The 20,178-nt window shown below is 37.8% G+C and overlaps 1 protein-coding gene and 1 non-coding gene across 2 annotated transcripts; both read right to left on the bottom strand.

Moving 5' to 3' along the window:
- Positions 1-650: 650 nt before the first annotated feature.
- Positions 651-3,849, bottom strand: LOC103849888 (splicing factor U2af large subunit B). Its single transcript, XM_033283593.1, has 9 exons — positions 3,278-3,849; positions 2,687-2,965; positions 2,375-2,617; positions 2,215-2,275; positions 2,016-2,128; positions 1,474-1,920; positions 1,243-1,378; positions 1,065-1,132; positions 651-972 (listed from the first exon to the last, which is right to left on the bottom strand). Exons 2-9 carry the CDS (start codon positions 2,960-2,962, stop codon positions 832-834), a joined length of 1,485 nt encoding a protein of 494 aa, XP_033139484.1. The 5' UTR covers positions 2,963-2,965; positions 3,278-3,849; the 3' UTR covers positions 651-831.
- A 14,270-nt stretch (positions 3,850-18,119) lies between these two features.
- Positions 18,120-18,225, bottom strand: LOC117131471. Its single transcript, XR_004454643.1, has one exon. It is a non-coding gene; the product is annotated as a small nucleolar RNA R71 (small nucleolar RNA).
- Between the last annotated feature and the right edge of the window lie 1,953 nt (positions 18,226-20,178).

A 20,178-nucleotide genomic window follows, 5' to 3' on the forward strand; every position in this document is an offset into this window, starting at 1 on the left:
TCGCCAGACTGTCGCCGGGCCGCCACTTTGCCGCTGCCGGAATGCCACCGAACCGCTGTGACTCCTGATGATGCATGAGAGTCTAGTCTCTATGCTGCTATGGTGTGCGTTGAAGAAATAACAATTGCAGCTTATTTTATCACACAACAATCCCAAATAAGCAGTCGCAATAAAATTAATCAATTTTTGGTTTGCAACGATGTGTTTACGAAATGATGACTAGTGAATAGTGATTCGACAACTATATTTCATTCTGCATAGATTTTTCCAGCTATCACCGACTTGGACTGTTTAAAAGTGCTAGAAAAAAGGGGAAAACAAAAAAAGAGAGAGCTCACAGCATATAAGTTCCTAAAACAATTAATTGCACATACCAGACACGGTTCAGAACCGCGGCAGAATACTAACCTACCACTAGACAACTGGTGCTAGTTGTTTTATGTTGTCCTTCATATTTTATTTATCATAACGGATCATTGAACAAGTTTAACTTTTAAAAGCATGCCAGTGATATAAATCTGTTTGAAGAAGTTACCATACAATTTTTTCCCAGGCAGCAAAGCGAAAAGTATATGTAGTTTTAGGTTAGTAATATGGATTGTGTATATAATCTGATGTTGTCTGGTAATTTCTAACCGGTAAGAGGATAATAACATAACTCCAAGGGGTGTTTTAATGAAACCAAAGACTTATCATTATCCAATACACACCTTGGTTGTGTCTAGACAAGTACTAAATTGATCTACACAAACCAATATCTCCATACAACAAAACCCCCCAAAAAATATATTCAAACTTCTTGCTAAGAGGTCCAAAGAAACTAAAGAAAGATCAGTAGCCGTCGTAGTCGCCTTGCGCATACTTGTTTTCGGGGTAATACACAGCCACCACTTGGTTTCCTCCAAACTTTCTTCCATTCATCCCCGATCTTGCCTTTGCTGCGCCGTCCAAATCCGCATACTCTAAGAAAACCTGCAATGATATAAATATAATAACATCGTTAAGAGGAATGTGTTGTGTGCATGAAATTAGTAAAAACTGCTTCTCTGAGCTGAAAAACGAACCTTCCCAACTCCTGGTGTTGGATCATGATCCGGTTTGGGCCTTGGAATCACAACATTCACCAAGTTACCTGCACAGAACAATGAATTATCAAAAGTTCCAAACATGTAAAAAGAGCTCGACTGTGAGTAGATATGGCAGATACTCAGGAACAAAAACACAAAAACTGAAATTGCTTACCGAGTTTTCCACCTTCCTGTCTCATGTCCTCCATTATTTCTTCATATTCTTTATCGTCTCCAAGAACATTAGCTGTAACCACGTGAGTCAAACAGACAATCTTGGTGGGCGTGCCTCCTGGCTGTAGCATAAGCCCCTGTTACAGAAGTTCAAGAGACACTTAAATCAGTGATATTCAGAAAGTTTAGATATATAGTAGTAATAGGACAAAGGATAAAGTCAAACAGTCACCTGCAAAGCAATCTGCTGTTTGGTATGAAGTAGTCTATCTTTTTGCTCAGGCTTAGGTTGAACCCCACCTTGGACTGCACGCCTCACCGTAAGTGTCTTATCGCCCATCTTAATCCCGTTTAGAGCAGCACATGCCATATCTGTGACTGAAGGATCCTGGAATACACAGAATGCATATCCCATCGAGTTTCCAGTTTCCCTGTCTTTGACCAAGTTGAAACCTCTTAGCGGCCCAAAGGACTCCAAAAGCTCCCTGATCTGATCCTCTGTCAAGCGATATGGAATCCCACCCAAAAATAAGCGGTCCGGACCCTCAAGCCCACCAGTAGACCCCGAGGAAAATCCAACAGCCGCCAAGTTGAGATTGGGATTAGGCTGGCTCGGACCAAGAGCTGCAGCAAGGGATGGGTTATAGTCAGTAGGCCTCTTCACCTTTACAGGAACCCCCTGGAGATGAGCATAGCTAACATGTCAGTACATATTGTACTTAATAAAGAAGAATAAGAATGTACATCTATACTGAGCAAGAGATAATGAATCACCTCTAATATAATTCCGTCTAATGCCATTGCATTACTAGCCTCCTCAACTGTTCTCATCTCAACAAAAGCGAAGTTCTTTTCATGGTTTATGTAAACATTCACCACCGCCTCGCCTATGAATGAAAAGAGAGAATGAGTTATATTGTCTACGCTTGTCAAAGGTATAAGACAAAAAAAAAAACACTGGAAATTTAGATACCTGGCCCAGCAGAGTTTCCCCCAACCGCTGACATCACTTGGCTAAAGAACGTTGCAACAGACTACAATATGAAGTTCAATTCTCAGTACTCATGCAATGATATTGCCAAAGTTTGTGGTTTTAAAATGATTATAATAGACAAAAAAAAAAGTAACAAAACCTGTTCGTTTGCAGTGGGTGGAAGCCCACCAACACAGACTCGTCTAGCATGGCTACTAGGACCACCTTTTGTACCACCAAGCTGCAAACTTAAGTTCAAATCAGGTCCAGTTTGGCGACTCTTTTTAGTTTCTTTAGGCTGGTCAGGTCCCTTTCCTGGTCCCTTTCCTGGTCCCGTTCCTGGACCCCCTTGCCTTTTACGTCCCGACAAAGGGACTGGAAGAGGCTGGTCACTAACGCAAAACTGTGCCAACACGTTGTTTTAGGTAAGAACTATGCCAAATAAAAAAAACTTGTCAAATAAAAAGGTCACCTCATGCGAGGAAAATGGAATGATCTCCACTTGGTGCCTAGAGGGAATGCAAATCTGGTGTTGTCGGAAGCATGGAATGCAAAAGTTATAACTCTCTCTGTAGCAGCGAATTAGTGCAGGGAGTTGTAAACATCGGTGACATCGTGGAGACTGAAGATGCCCACTGCAGAGAAAAGCAAAGAGGTGGCTAGAGCCACGGCATGACATCACTCTTTGATTATGCCAGCAATAATTAAGCGGCGTAGAGCTTGTGCATCTGAAGCATGGGAGATCCATTCTCTTTGGAAAAGAAAGAACAAGAAACGTTGAAATTATGAAAAATTACGAACAAACTCAAGAAAAGAAGAACCGACCTAACCATTCAAAAACCCTAAGACTAAGACCCAGAGTGATTAGCTATTCGAAAACCCAGACTAATGCAAAACAAGAGTAATTCCCTATTCAAAAACCGGATTGGTGCAGAACCCAGACCGATTCAATATTCAAAAACTCAAATCGATGGGAAACCCAGACCGATTCACTATCCAAAAACCCAGAAGTAAGGCAATAACTATAACTATAACAAGAACATGTAAAGAAGACAGAAATTACCGAATCGATTTTCTGAATTGGAGAGGAAAGACTTGATCAAGCACGAAGTCCTAGTCTGAATTCTCGAAGGGAGAGAAAGCACGAGAACGAACACAAATTGTTTCCGTGGGCGAAGAAGCGGGAACTGAAAACCAAAATCGACTAAACCGTTCGACTCTTGGATCTGTTCGTTTATATTAATATAGTTATATAATGAGCCTCTTGTAGTTACTCTCGAGCCAGGCCCAATGTGGGAATAGAAAGCCGTGTTGTGAATTATTAGGCGAATATATATATATATATATATATATATATATCAAAATGTATATATGATATGTTAATAATATATGTTCACTCTTTTTTATCTTGGTAAAACATTTCTATTTATAGGAGAGAATGAATTAAGTCGGTTAAGATATATTTTTACAAACAATAAAATAGTGATGGCTAGATATTTATTGTCCATTATCCCTTAATTATCCATTTAATACTATGTATTGTTGTTTTAAGAAATTTTTTCATGAAAAAAATCGACAGGATAAAAACTATGTTGAATGAGAAAGAATATAGTGACATAATCTTCCTTTAAAAATGATAAAACATATTTTTTTTTCATAGGTCACACAAATGTCGCATCGGTGCCATAGGTCGTTGCCAGCCGTCTCCGTTGAAGCCATTTGGAGCCACCTCTGGTGAGTGTTTGTCTGAATGGTCCTCCGTTGCTATTTTCTCGATTCATCTTGGTGATCGAGAAGTAGTTTGCAGGTGAAACTTGATGTTGTCTCTTGGCCTAGTTTCGTATTAACTTCAATGCTCGACTCTATCGGGTTAGCTTTGAAATTAATTTTTAGTTTTTAGAGGCTTTTTAATTTCTTTTTTGCAATCCTTAAAAACATAATGGCTTCATATCAGATTCTGATTCAATCATTTTTAATCATTTTAGTAATGACATTTTCTTAGCAAAAATGTCTCATTACGATACCGCATATATGTTTTTGGAATGTTGTAAAGGGAAGCGCCTTTGTGAACAAATCAGCTGGACTGTCAGGTGAACGTACATATTTGATGTCCGCTTCTTATTTTTTCTTGAGATTTCGTAGATATGAGAAAAAGCTTGGAGGAATATGCTTTGTTATATCGCTCTTGATATCACCTTCTTTTATTTGAATGGCACAAACCAAATTATCTTCAAATACTTTTGCAGTTCTTTCTTGGTAATTTGTCCGCTCACTTTTTGTATGTGATGACTCATTAATATAAGCAACACATATTCCATCATCTTTCGTGAAGCGCAATAGTTTATGCATGATTCGAAGAAATCGCAACCAACATTTATTTATGGGAACGCCAAGAAGTTGCGGTTCCACTAATTGGAAAACATATCCGGTTTGGGAATGAGCTTTATGAAGATCTAATAAATATCTTGCATCTGCAGAACCCACCAAACTAAACTTGGGATTCATATGATAAATCAATCTTAAATCAACTGTATTTTGAAGATACAAAATATATGATTTATTCTATATTATGTTCCCATGCATACAAGTAGGAGATAGACTATATATATTGCAAATAAATTAGTAGCAAAAGCAGTATCAGGTCTAGTACAATTTCAAGATAAAAAATCTCAACGATAGCTCTCATATAAGGTATTTCAGAATTTATTTCTTCGTTATTTTCACAGGGTCTAAAATGATCTTTTTCAATATCGAGGGATATATTCACCATTAGAGTACTCAAAGAAGTCAATTTGTCCATAGAAAAGTCTTTCAAGATCTTTTTCGTATAATTTGATTGTTGCACAAATATTCTCTCTCGAAAATACCTAATCTGGAGCCTAAGACAAAACTTTGTCTTTCCAAATCTTTCATTTCGAAATTTTCTTTCATATGAGTTTGTGCATCATAACCTTCCTTTTGATTTCTAGTTATGTTCAGATCATCAACTTATACATCAATAATCAAGAACGAGATGACGATTTCATTACAAAAACGCATGGACATATCACATTATTCACATATCCTTTTCTCAATAGATATTCATTTAAGCGATTGTACCATAACTGCCCGGATTGCTTTAATCCGTAAAGTCATCGTTGTAATTTGACCAAACAAATCTCTCTAGATTTTATTCTCAACGCTTGCAGTATTTACAATCCCCCATGGATTTTTATATATATATTATTATCCAGTGATCCATATAAATATGCTGCCACAACATCCAGGAGGTGCATTTAAGTTTTTTAGATGTCGCTAGGCTCATCAAAAATCTGAACGTAATTGCATCCATCAGTGGGGAATAAGTTTCTTCGAAATCAATTTCTGATCTCTGAGGAAAACATTGGGAAACAAGTCGTACACTCATGTTAGTGCATTCTTCTCATTTACCTTTCTAACGAACAACCACTTGGATTTACATTCTCAAGCATTATGAATATAGGTCAAAAGACTTTTTTTTTTTATTAAGGGAGAGTACTCAGTTTGTATGGTCATTTTTCACCTCTCCCAGTCATGTATTTTCTAACATTCCAATATTGATCTTGGTTCTAGATCATTATTTTCATCATATATCTCTTTAGACACAAAAAAACGAGAATAACATATTTTATCTTATTTCTGATTCATAACTTTCCATTTCGAGCATAGCTGATAGAAATCTCATATTATTTTGTTCCCTTTTTGTCATCTAGATCTTTATCTTTATTTATTTCTTCATGAACATTTTCACGTATGTCTTCTTCTAGATATTTTTTCATTAACAGGTTATTCTGGAACATTTGTAATTTGCTCTCCAATTTTTTGGGGGGGAAGAGGGGGGTGTTTATTTTTAAAACCTGATGGTCTTTCCCGTTTTAACTGAATCCGAGGTTCATTTATGATGTTGCAATCAGTTTGTTCTTTGTTATTAACTGCAGTGCAATGTGGTTGAAAACATTTGAAGCCTTAATAATATATTTTACTAGTATACTACTCCGTACTACGTACGAGAAAATAATTATTAATTTATTATGTTAAAAATAGTATGATTTGTAGCAAAATTGATTGTCAGATGTTAGTTCCCATGTATAATATTTGTAGATAATGCTTGAGTTCTATAATCATCACATTTGAAAATTTTCTTCTCCATTAAGAGCTAGTTTTCTTTTATCTATAAATTAATAACAAAGCCCTTCATTTAGTTCAATTTAATTGTTTAACCATAAAGATCAATTTTGATTTTACATGAAATTTAATTTGAACAATTAATTAAAGGATTGTTTTGATGAAAATATGATATTTTAACTATGCTGTAAAATAAATACTAAGAAGAATATTACATAATTTAGGTATTATAATTAATTTACCAATATATAATATAATATTATAGATGTAAACAGAATAGCCTCGACCAGTAAAGTACATATATATAAACTACCCCTGATATTTGTCATTACATAAAATACTATTGAAAATTTATCAATTTTAAGAGTTTTCAGCATTGTTTGATAGTTAAAGAGCAAAGAGAGAAAAGAAGAAAAAAAAAATTAATCAAGGTTTAGCATCTGACCTATTAATCAAATCATGAGCAGCACGTGGGTTGAAATCTCTTGGTAAATTGGAGTCCATCTTCTCATCAATTCTTCATGAAGTCTAATCAACTTTAATCGGAACATAACTCTAAAACCAAAAAGAGATGAAATGGTGTTGCCAGCTTCTTCACCTTCGGTTGTAGTGGAGCCATTTTGGTTTGAGGAAGAACCATTCCTCTGCAAGATAAGTAAAAATACAGAAAAAAAATCAAAATTACACAACAAAAACTAATCTAATGTTGAGAATAAAAGAAAGATTCGGTACTTACTCATTTCCTAAACAAAAATAAACTGGTTGGCACCACCAACCAATGGATACCAAGGTATTTCCCAAAGCCATCTATAACTTTCACTTATTTTTTTTTAAATGACCATTTCTACCGCTTCAAAACCTTTACAGTTCCCGTAAGATTTAAGATTCATCTTTCTCAAAGAAAACAAATATGAACATCTTTCTCAGAGAAAACAAAAATGAACATCAGCTGCTATGTTTTCGTGGAATAAATTAAACTATTTGTAGAAGTTGACGTAGTGTATGAGAAGAAGGTGGAGATAGTGGCTGAAACGGTTGATAGTCTTGAGACAACTAAAACGATTTTTGCTTTCTTTTTGTTTTTATCATCATTTTATTTTTGATCTAACTGCAAATAAACTGCTTGTATCATAATTTTTTATTTAATTTAGTATTTTTTATAAAAAAAAAATTAAACAATAAACATGTGGCAAAATTTGATTGGCCAGGCGACTTGCGCTTTAGTATATAGGGGATAATTTGTATAAGGAAAAGGAGAAGAACAAAGACAATGATAAAGAACGACAATGCTTTATGTTTTTTTTTTCTTTTTTATCTTACTTCAAGACTCCTATATTTATAGGAGAGAATAGATTAAATCAGTTAAAAAAATTACAAACAATAAAATGATTATTGCTATATATTTATTATCTCCAAGAAGATAAAACAAAATAGATAGTCATTATCAGATTTCTAATTATTTGATATTAATGTTGTCTGACTGCATATTATTTGATTAGATGAATATCTATCTCTGTTAATGCAAAATTTTCTCTTAAAATATATATGACTTGCTAAGTTTATGTACTCTACATCACATGTTTTTCAATATTATAAACTTAGGTTTACAATTACGAAATCAAAATAATGAGCTGAATGACCATCATACTAAATGTTAGTATGCGAGGAATGTAACATTGTTTGTTTGTTAGATGTGTTTTGAAGCATAACTCTTTAAATATATGTTTACATGTAAACATTCTTTTTTATAATTATATGTATATGTTCTTTTTCTTTATATTATATCTGAAATATATTTTTGAACTTTGAATATTTGACGTCAGTTATTTGGTGATAAATATTTTTTATAGATGTATTTACTAATGACATTTTTGACAACAAATAATATAGTAGAGAAACCAGAGCTATCAGTATGAAAAAAATACATTAATATGTTAAAACGTTTGTGACATTTATTTAATCCGTCAATTCCAGTGAAAATTTTGATTTTCCAGACCAAAGCATATTTCTCAGGAGCATAAGCGACTGACCCTAGAGATGTAAAGGTGAGGTTTGATGCATCCATAGGTACATGCACTTTAATCACAACATTCGTTGCGGTGCTACAAACAGAAAGTTCTCAATCATATATTCAAAGAATTTGACCATCATGATATGTGCATTATTGTGAAATAGAAAAGAAAAAGTGGACATATTTACCATTCTTCCTTGAACTAACTTCTAGCTTTTATGAGCATCACAACACAAGTTTAAGAATGCCTTTCTATTTGAGCTTCAACCCATATAAGAGGCATTACCAGAACAAGGGGTATATTACAGCCACACATCATGCGATCATACAAACTCTCTCAAGTTATTCTTCTGGTGGCAGAACAAGGAAAGTGTGATGAATGACATAGTAATGCGAGTAACTGATGGTCTATGTCTATGTAGATTTCCACCGCCTGTGAATCTTCTCATCATATTCACGAGAGATGTATGACCGTAAATGTAGTAATTCATATAGATACAGCTTCTTATTGCAGCTTTAACTGAAGGAATATGTCATATATACTCTAGCATGAGATGGATGTAGCGTGCTTCACAATGAAGCCAATATAGATGTAGTATCTTGGCCTCTAAAAGCTTCCCTGTGGATTAGAAGATTAAATCATATTAGTATGAACTAAATAACACACATAAGACTGAACATGAATAAACAAACCAGCTTTAACATAGTTTGATGCATTGTCATTCATCATTTGGACGAAATTAGACTGTCAAACTTCATCCACTAGACGGTCAAGCATGTTAAACAACCAATTAGCATCTTTCACAACCTCTGAAACATCAATTGATCTAAAAAAACATCCGTTTGTAGAGTTAACAAGGAAGTTGATGATGCCCTTTTGTACAAATGAATCACACTATTTATCAGACATGATTGAAAAGCCTTTAGCTACCCATTCTTCTTTGTGTTCTACCAACTGATTCTCACTTTCTGTCACTTTTTTTTAACAAGAGAGGAACTCGTATTTCATAAGTTTTGGTGGTTTATAACCAAAACCACATTACCCTACTAATTCAAATGTCTCTTTGAAACTGTCATAACTGGCTGCATGGAAACGAATCACTGCATTTAAAAACCACCCCGAAATAGCACTACAAGCGTTGTCTCTAAATTCTTTATCCATGTACAACAACAAAAATTTATATATTTTTCAAGACATCAGGAGTTAGAGAAACAAATTAAGACCCAGTTGGTACTTGATACTTGGGAACATTCCAGTTCGGTTTCAGGTTGGTTCCTACTATGTCCACGTCGGTTCAGGTATGAAAGTTGGCCACGCCGAGTTATCATTTTTTTCCTTGCGAACATGAATTACATGTTAACTCGCATGTTTGCAAAATTCTTTCGTTTTTCAACGGATGGCTATTTGAAATATGCACTTCTTAATATAACTGAACCAGGATATCTTAGCCTCTCGTGCCAGAATTTAAAAGTACTACTAAACTTGATGTCGAGGTTAAGTCGTGGATGCTCGTTTCGACCAAATATGATTTACATTAAAAAAAACATCAATGCTTCTTGCCTCTTTGACAAGAGCGTCTGCATACGTATTTCTTGATTTGGAAATATGAGATATGCTAAAGTTCGAAAAAACCATCTCGTGGAAGATGGAATGGGATTAGCTCGAAAACAAACTGACAGTGAGTCAATTAGGTTACCAATCATCAGTGGTGAATCTACTTGTGTTAAGGAGGTGGCCCTTGCCCCCACAGAATTTCTAAATTCTTTATAACTCAACCCATAATTTAGCTATTTTTTCCTATTAAACTTCATATCTTAGCCTTATGTTTGTATTTATACATGATTTGCCCCCATATTAAAAAATCCTACATCCGCCCCTCCCAATCATGTCTTCTAAGTCTGAGCAAGCTGTCTCTACATATATCGTGGGAAGAGCATCTTTATCCCATATACCCTATTAAGGGTTTCTTATTTTTTTAATTTTTTTTCTGATAAAAAAATTAAAGTGCACCAAGTGCGGGCCACCACGTGTCGGTGGGGCCCGCAAACAGAGCAAAAAACACACAACACACGTCTCTTATTCTGCCCACTTAACATACATTTTTTTCTGAAACCTGCCCCCCCCCCCCAACCCTTTAGAGATGGTAAAAAGGACGCGATAAAGATGCTCTAATCATGTGCATAGAAGTCCTCCTTCCATCTCGGCATGGAGAGTCAAGAGACTATTGTGAGAGTCTTTCAAAGTGTTCAACGTTTATCTGATTCCAATAGGTTCAGCATAGTCTACTGACAGTACCATGATTTACCCATGAAAAATTAATTTGGCATGTCGAGATTTGGGATCTCACAAGGGGAATCAAAGCAACGACAGAAACTGGAGGTGCATCGTCTTCCTCTCTGTCTTCTCAAAAGTTAAATTTTCTCCAACATTCTGTTTCAAACGAGGCTAGATGGAAGGTGTCAGAAAAATTGAAATCTTTTCTATTAAACGCTCATTCCTTGCCTGTCCAATTATATTTGTCAATTTTTTGATGAGTAACATTAAATGTATATATAATCGATTTTGCCTTCATTCCAATTGTGTGTTTTTACATGCAAAATTTATTTATGCGTTCGATGATCAGCTCCAGCTCGCGACGATCAGCAAGCAATCTGTTCGCGGCTCTTCTCTATTAGGTGGTCGATTCAACCTGTCTTAAGGTTAGGGTAAAGCTAAACCTAATAACCAAACCCTAAGTTGGATAGATCAAGCCCTAATACCTAAAATTGAATCTCATTGCTTGATCTAAAGTTGTAACCCTAATACCTAAAACCTAGCCGCACGTATGCAGATTGCATACCATGCAAACCCTAATTTTAAAATCAAATTTGGATGAGTAATTGAATGTTTGAATTTGAATTTGATCATCTAAAACCATATGCTAGGATTGTTAATCTCATACTTGAATTTGGTTTTTTGAATTGATGATCCAATTGAATAAATTGAGGTTAAAGAAATCGCCTTGATTGATTAAGTTCTCATCCTGTTTTAAAGTCTTAACCTAACCGGCTTGTTCATATTGAAACCCTAATTGCATTAATCTGATTGAATATGATTGTTAGGTTGATAGTAACTAAATCCCTTGATGCATTGATTGATTGTTTGATTGAGGTTTCATGTTTCCATGATCACTTGGAAACCGTTCTTGCTAGAATGAATAAACGATTGCATTAAGATCATATAGAAACCGTTTGCTAAGGTTGATCATCCTTGTCTTGGCCGTGCGGCTTGCATCATATCTATCTTGGCCGTGCGGCTTATCATTCATCATATCCGTTTGGTCGTGTGACCAATTTGCATTATATATCTAAATTGTCTTGTATGCATTATAAGAACATTTTAAATCCTAAGGATGAAATATATGATTTCAGATGTCGAAAATCAACAACTTGGATTTTGCTGCCCTAAATCTCTCTGGAGATAATTACTTGCAATGGGCACTTGATGCTAAGATCATCCTGAAATCCAAGGAACTCGGTGAATGTATCACCGAGGGCAATAATGAAAGTGAGATAGATAGATACAGAGCTATATTAATTATACGTCATCATCTTATTGAGAGTCTCAAAGATCAGTATTTGACTATTGAGAATCCTTTAGACCTTTGGACAGAGTTGAAAACAAGATATGATCACCAGAGAACGGTGTTATTACCAAAGGCTATGTATGATTGAAGGAATTTCGGAATCCAGGACTTCAAGTCCGTGGACGAGTATAACTCGGCCCTGTTTAAAATAGTTTCTAAATTGAAACTGTGTGGTGAGGATATAACGGATAAGGATATGCTTGAGAAAACCTTTTCCACCTTCCACACAAGCAATGTATTGTTACAACAACAGTACCGTGAGAAGGGCTTTACAACTTATGCTAATCTGATATCTTGTCTCTTGTTCGCAGAGCAGAACAATGAACTGTTGATGAGAAACAGTGAATTGAGACCTCCTGGAACAAACCCATTACCTGAGGCACATGCGGCCGTAGAGGATAAGAAAGAGTCGAACCATGTTCAGAGTGATAGCCAACACAGCCGTAGCCATGGGAAGTGGCATGGACGTGGTCGAGGCCGAAATTCGTTTGGTCGAGGCCGAGGTAACTCATATGGCCGTGGCCAAGGGAACTCTTATGGAGGCCATGGACATGGCCGAGGCCATGGACATGGCCGAGGCCATGGTACATCTTTCAGGCCACAAAACTCGACCAAATCCGTGTGTCATAGATTTGTATGGATAATCATTGGGCTAAGACATGTACGACTCCCAAACATCTCGTTGATCTCTACCAAGAGAGTATGAAAGGGAAGAATCCTGAAGCTCATATGACTTATCAAGACGGTGAAGATGATTTCAATAATGAACGAGACGATCTTATGGATTATGAAACTTCATATTGTTTAAAAGAATGAAGTTGAATTCGACATCTATGTTTTTGTGTTCTTTGCTTTATGTTTTCTATGTTTTGATTGCTTTGAACTTATTTTATTAATGAGTGAAAGTTTTTATAAGAAGTCCCTAGAGTTTCATTCTATAATCTGTTTTGAAGAATGACAGATATGGATGTATTAGTTATGGACAGTGGGTCGAGCCACACGATCTTAAGAGACAAAAGATATATCTTAAACCTAACAATGAAAAACGCCAATATCAAATACTATTGCGGGTATAGCAAGTCTCATAGAGGGCTACGGCCAGGCTAACATCATGTTTCCTAAGGGTACGCATCTATAAATATATGATGCATTGTATTCACCCAGCTCTAAGAGACGCCTATTGAGCTTTAAAGACATTTGAATGAATGGTTTTCATATTGAGACTACGGGCGAAGGAAACAAAGAGTTCCTTCAGATCATTGAGATCGGCCAAGGACATAAGAAAGTCCTAGAGTCTATACCTGCGTTCTCTACTGGCCTTTATTTCGACAAGGTCAGTATGATGGAGGCCAATGCCGCATTGAATAGAGTGGCCACCGGAATTTTAACCGTATTGAATTGAGTTCACGCCCCAAGCGTTTAATGATTACTGTATGTCCATGGGGGTAAGTGTGGAACACTCCATGGCACATGTACATACACAGAACGGCTTGGTCGAATCATTCATAAAACGAATTCAGCTAATAGCTAGACCATTGCTTATGAGGTCTAAGCTTCCGGCCACAGCTTGGGGACACGTGGTCTTACACGCGGCTGAACTGATTTGTATCAGACCGTCTAGTGAACATAGATATTCCCCATTACAATTGCTTCCGGGTCATGAGCCAGACATATCCCATCTTAAAACATTTAGCTGTGCCATCTATGTAACAATTGTACCACCACAGAGAAGAAATATGGGACCTCAAAGGAGGATGGAGATATATGTTGGATATGATTCTCCCACGATTATAAAATACCTTGAGCCAACTACGGGTGATTTATTTAAGGCCAGCTATGCGGATTGTCACTTTGATGAATCCGAACATCCAACATTAGGGGGAGAGAATAATAAGCTGGTAAAAGAAATTACATGGAATCAAACATCGTTATCTTGGCAAGATCCTCGGACTCAGGAATGTGATTTAGAAGTCCAAAAGATAATACATTTATAAAAGCTAGCTAATCAATTGCCAGATTCCTTTGTTGACCCGAAAAGAGTGACTAAGTCATATATACCAGCTGCTAATGCACCAATAAGAATTGATGTTCAAGAGGGACACAATCAAGTTGCTACAGAGTCTAGACAACGTTTGAAACGTGGTAGACCAATAGCTTCCAAAGCTAAGAACCCTTGGAAAACTAAGAAAGGTGCATATAATGAAACCAAGGTTGTTGAAACACTAGACACGACCGCGGCCGTCTCTAAATCCCGAGACTTAGCCGCGGCCGATTCCAAAACCCTAATAGCGTCGATCATAAGATTTTAGATGCGGCCGGCCCTGATGTATCTAATAATGATTCTTGGGACGCCAAGAATCAAGGTACTGATGGTCCTGATAATAATGAGATCTCAATAAACTATGTCTTGTCTGGATACAATGAACAAAAAGAATGTCGACATTGATGATATATTTTCATACAAGGTAGCACTTGAACTTATGGATTTGAATGAAGATCATGAACCCACGTCTATTTATGAGTGCACTCAACGATCAGACTGGATCAAATGGAAATAAGGTATAAACGTGGAGTTAAACTCTTTAAAGAAGAGAGATGTCTTTGGACCAACAGTCAGACACCATATGATGTTAAACTACTCGGCTATAAGTGGGTTTTTGTGAGAAAGAGAAACGAACACGGTGAGGTCGTTAGATACAAAGCACGCCTTGTTGCACAAGGATTCTCACTGAGACCAGGAATAGATTATGAGGAGACATACTCCCCTGTGGTGGTTGCTACTACTTTTAGATTCCTGATAAGTCTGGCTATAAGAGAGAAATTAGACTTGCGGTTAATGGATGTTGTAACTGCATACTTATATGGGCCATTGGATAATGAGATTTATATGAAAGTACCAGAGGGTATAGAGTTGAAAAACAAATCGAGTACTCAAGAACAACACTGTATAAAGTTGAATAAGTCACTTTATGGATTGGATCAATCAGGTCGAATGTGGTACAATAGGCTAAATGAGTACCTAGAGAGAGAAGGATACAAGAATGATCCGATCAGCCCTTGTATCTTTATAAAGAAATTCGGCCAGGGCTTTGTGATTATAACAGTGTATGTTGATGATTTGAATATCCTAGGAACCTCTGGAGAAATCTCCCAAGCAGTTGAATATCTTAAGAAAGAAATCGAGATGAAAGATCTTGGAAAAACAAAGTTTTGTTTGGGATTACAGCTTGAGTACATTAAAGATGGAATCCTTGTGCATCAAATGGCATATACAGAGAAAGTACTCAAGAGATTCAATATGGATGAGTCTCACCCATTGTCTAGCCCCATGGTCGTGAGGTTTCTCCGCCTGGACACTGATCTGTTCCGTCCTAAGATGGACGATGAAGATGTCCTTGGTCCCGAAGTGCCATATCTCAGTGCCATAGGAGCTTTAATGTATTTGGCAAGTCACACACGGCCTGATATATGTTTTTCCGTGAATCTATTATCTAGATTTAGCTCTTGTCTGACCCAAAGGCACTGGAATTGGATTAAACATGTTCTTCATTACCTGCAAGGAACGAAAGACTTGGGTTTATTTTATACTAACCAAAACAAAGAAGGGTTAGTTGGCTTTGCTGATGTAGGTTATCTCTCGGATCTGACAATGCTCGATCACAGACCGGCTACGTCTTTACTCATGGTGGTACGGTCATATCATGGCGTTCCATGAAGCAAACGATCACGGCCACTTACACAAACCATTCGGAGATCTTGGCTATTCACGAGGCCAGCCGCGAGTCTGTGTGGTTATGGTCCATGCCTAACCACATACGAGTCGATTATGGGATGACCAAAGGCAAGGACGTCCCAACCGTGATATATGAGGACAATGCAGCTTGCATTGCTCAGCTTAAGGATGGTGATATACCTTGGATTTGACCTGTTTTCATCCATGGTATATAAGTGTTTTACTATATATATATCTATGTTTACTACTCTTCTAGGTATGTTTTCAGGTTCAGGTGCATTTCGGAGTAAAGCTATGACTTTGGAGCATTTTGGAGCTTAAAGAACGTTTCACCCGAGCTGACCATGTAGAGGTCGACGAGAGGAAGAACAATCGATCGATGCGCATCCAGTGCTGACGATCTATACCAAGAGATGCCTCGACAGATGAAGATTAATATCGATCGATGTACACAAGTACCATCGATCGATGTACACAAGTACCATCGATCGATGTCGAGACATCAGACACTCGACATTTTGGATCCAGCGGACTTAAAACCCAAGGCCAAGCCAAATTACGAAAATGCCCTGACGAGTTTTTAACCTAGTAGATTATATACTACCTAAGTGGTTTGACGGCAGGAGAGCCTTTGGAGTTATAGTTTTACTTTGAGAGAGAAGAGAGTTTTGGAGAGAAGATCACTTGTGATTGGAACTCCTTGGTTCCATTTCTTTTCATCTATTCTATGAATTCCCATTTCTTCATTGTTATGAATTCTTTGCTATATCTGAGTAGTTCAATTATTAGATCCAGGGTTCAGATAGGTTTGTGGGATTAGCCCCAAACTATAGATCTGCCTTGTTGTGATATTCATGATAGATTTGTATTCATTGCTTGTTTTAGCCTAGCTAACTAGAACTTGATCATAGGATTGCATACTCAAGCATCCTTGTTATCCCATCCTGACATCTATCTATCATATTAGGACTGCTAGAGAGGGCTAACCGCCAATTTAGTATGTTAACAGGGCATATCATACTCGCGCATAGGCCTGGCTAGAACCCGTCGATCGATGTCCTCAACTCACTATCGGTCGACGTAGGCAAAGGTGTATCGGTCGATGTCCCAATAGGACCATCGATAGACACTTTCTCGTTATCAACATACTAACCGTTAAGACACGAGATCTAGCCTGTTAACCAGTGAAACATGCGACAGCTGATCACTGAGTTAAGCGATTGAGCTCTAACATATCATGCATGCAACAAATAGGCATCTATAGATATTATAATCTCCAATACCTGAATAGTGGCCCTGCATCTAATATCATTTCCAACCAAGTTACATTTACTATTTACTTCGCTTGTTACTATTGCTATTTCATTTAAACATTTACAACTCTTAGAATTAATAAACACTAGATTTAATTGTTCCCTAGCTCCTTGTGGATTCGATCCCTAAGTACTACATCTGAACCTCTTTTGATGAGAGTAACACTCCTTAGGGTAATTTGAGTGGTATCAAATTTGACGCCGTTGCCGGGGAGCTTTGATCGCCATTAGATTTAGTTTTATTGATTCTTATTATTTTCTCTACCCCCTTTCTAACATAATTTTTTTTCTTGTCTTTTCAGGTGCATGCCCAGCGGTACCAGAAGCAACAAGGAGAAAGACTTTCTGTTCTCAGACGATCCTGCTCACTTGGAACGCACCATCCGTAGAGGTCAACGTTCCACATCGCTCGACACAACAACTTCGTCGTCGATCGATATGCACAACCAACCGTCGACCGACACCAGACCTTCATCGTCGATCGATCCCAATCGTTCGACAACGATCGATACTACACCGCATACGTCGATCGATACCATGTCGTCAAAAATGGTAAACATTATTATTCTAACACAGGACGAGAACGGAAACCTGTATGACCAGAACGGTCATCTGCATAATGCAACAGGTCAGAAAATAGACGCTCAGGGGACTGTAATCCCTGATGCTGATGCTACAGGAGCTGCTCAACCTGTAGACGAGGACGCTCGATCGAAACCACTGGCCGACTACAATCGCCCAGATGAGTACTATTCCAACAGATCAGCTATTCGACTTCCGGAGATCCAGAAGCAAAATTTCGAGCTGAAGCCTCAATACTACACTCTCGTGTCGCAGATACCCTACTCTGGGTTACTGCACGAGCATCCTATGGACCATCTGGAACGGTTCGAGGATCTTATCGCTGCTATTCGGATGGAAGGAGTCCTCGAAGATTACCTGCTGTGCAAGCTCTTCAGATACACGCTAAATGGAGAAGCGATGCACTACCTTAGGCAGAAACCCACATGATCCTTAACATCCGGGGCCGACATCAAAAATGCTTTCTTACGAAACTTCTTCGATGAGGCGCGCTGAAGAACTTCGGAACAAAATTTCCACATTCTCGCAGGAGGCTGGAGAGTCCTTCAAAGATGCGAGGATTAGATTTAGGTTCTTCCAGCGAGACTGTCCACACCACGAATTTAACGAAGTGCAGCTGCTAAGCACTTTCTTCCGAGGTCTCGCCTTACAGTATCAAATGGCTCTTGATACGGCGAGTGAAGAAAACTTCACTACTCAGAATCCGTTGGAAGCTGTGAGACTTATCGGAAACCTCGCTAACAGCAGCAGCACCAAAAGCACTGACTCTGAACGGAAGAAGTCTGTAGCCTCTATCTGGAAGGAACAGATGGACGAAGTAAGAGCTAAGTTAGATGTGGTGCACGAGCTTCTTAGGAAGCAAGTCTGTTCAGCTGAAGGAGAAGTAGCATATACGGAAGGAGAAGAAAATGTGAACTACATCGGAGGTACCGGATTCCAGAAATTTGGAAACTAGGGCGGAAACAGAAACTTCTTTGGAAATGGTCAAAGAAGTAACCAGAGTTCACAATTTCAAAAACCCTTCAACAACAGCAAAAGTTACTCGAACTCTTACTACCAGAATCCACCACCCCAGACTCAGGAAAGCAAGATCGAAGAAATGAACCAATAAGAATTGATGTTCAAGAGGGACACAATCTATTTGCTACAGAGTCTAGACAACGTTTGAAATGTGGTAGACCAATAGCTTCCAAAGCTAAGAACCCTCAGAAAACTAAGAAAGGTGCAGATAATGAAACCAAGGTTGTTGAAACACTAGACACGACCGCAGCCGTCTCTAAATCTCGAGACTTAGCCGCAGCCGATTCCAAAACCCTAATAGCGATCGCGGTCGATCATAAGATTTTAGATGCGGCCGGCCTGATGTATCTAATAATGATTCTGGGACGCCAAGAATCAAGGTACTGATGGTCCTGATAATAATGAGATCTCAATAAACTATGTCTTGTCTGGGATACAAAGAACAGAAAGAATGTCGACATTGATGATATATTTTCATACAAGGTAGCACTTGAACTTATGGATTTGAATGAGGATCATGAACCCACATCTATTTATGAGTGCACTCAACGATCAGATTGGATCAAATGGAAATAAGTTTAAAACGTGGAGTTAAACTCTTTAAAGAAGAGAGATGTCTTTGGACCAACAGTCCAGACACCATATGATGTTAAACTAGTCGGCTATAAGTGGGTTTTTGTGAGAAAGAGAACGAACACGGTGAGGTCGTTAGATACAAAGCATGCCTTGTTGCACAAGGATTTTCACAGAGACCAGGAATAGATTATGAGGAGACATACTCCCCTGTGGTGGTTGCTACTACTTTTAGATTCCTGATAAGTCCGGCTATAAGAGAGAAATTAGACTTGCGGTTAATGGATGTTGTAACTGCATACTTATATGGGCCATTGGATAATGAGATTTATATGAAAGTACCAGAGGGTATAGAGTTGAAAAACAAATCGAGTACTAGAGAACAACACTGTATAAAGTTGAATAAGTCACTTTATGGATTGAATCAATCAGGTCGAATGTGGTACAATAGGCTAAGTGAGTACCTAGAGAGAGAAGGATACAAGAATGATCCGATCAGCCCTTGTATCTTTATAAAGAAATTTGGCCAGGGCTTTGTGATTATAACAGTGTATGTTGATGATTTGAATATCCTAGGAACCTCTGGAGAAATCTCCAAGCAGTTGAATATCTTAAGAAAGAATTCGAGATGAAAGATCTTGGAAAAACAAAGTTTTATTTGGGATTACAGCTTGAGTACATTAAAGATGGAATCCTTGTGCATCAATGGCATATACAGAGAAAATACTCAAGAGATTCAATATGGACGAGTCTCACCCATTGTCTAGCCCCATGGTCGTGAGGTCCTCTCGGCCTGGACACTGATATGTTCCGTCCTAAGATGGACGATGAAGATGTCCTTGGTCCCGAAGTGCCATATCTCAGTGCCATAGGAGCTTTAATGTATTTGGCAAGTCACACACGGCCTGATATATGTTTTTCCGTGAATCTATTATCTAGATTTAGCTCTTGTCTGACCCAAAG

This window comes from Brassica rapa, unplaced genomic scaffold (assembly GCF_000309985.2).
Source record: "Brassica rapa cultivar Chiifu-401-42 unplaced genomic scaffold, CAAS_Brap_v3.01 Scaffold0976, whole genome shotgun sequence".
Taxonomy (NCBI): domain Eukaryota; kingdom Viridiplantae; phylum Streptophyta; class Magnoliopsida; order Brassicales; family Brassicaceae; genus Brassica; species Brassica rapa.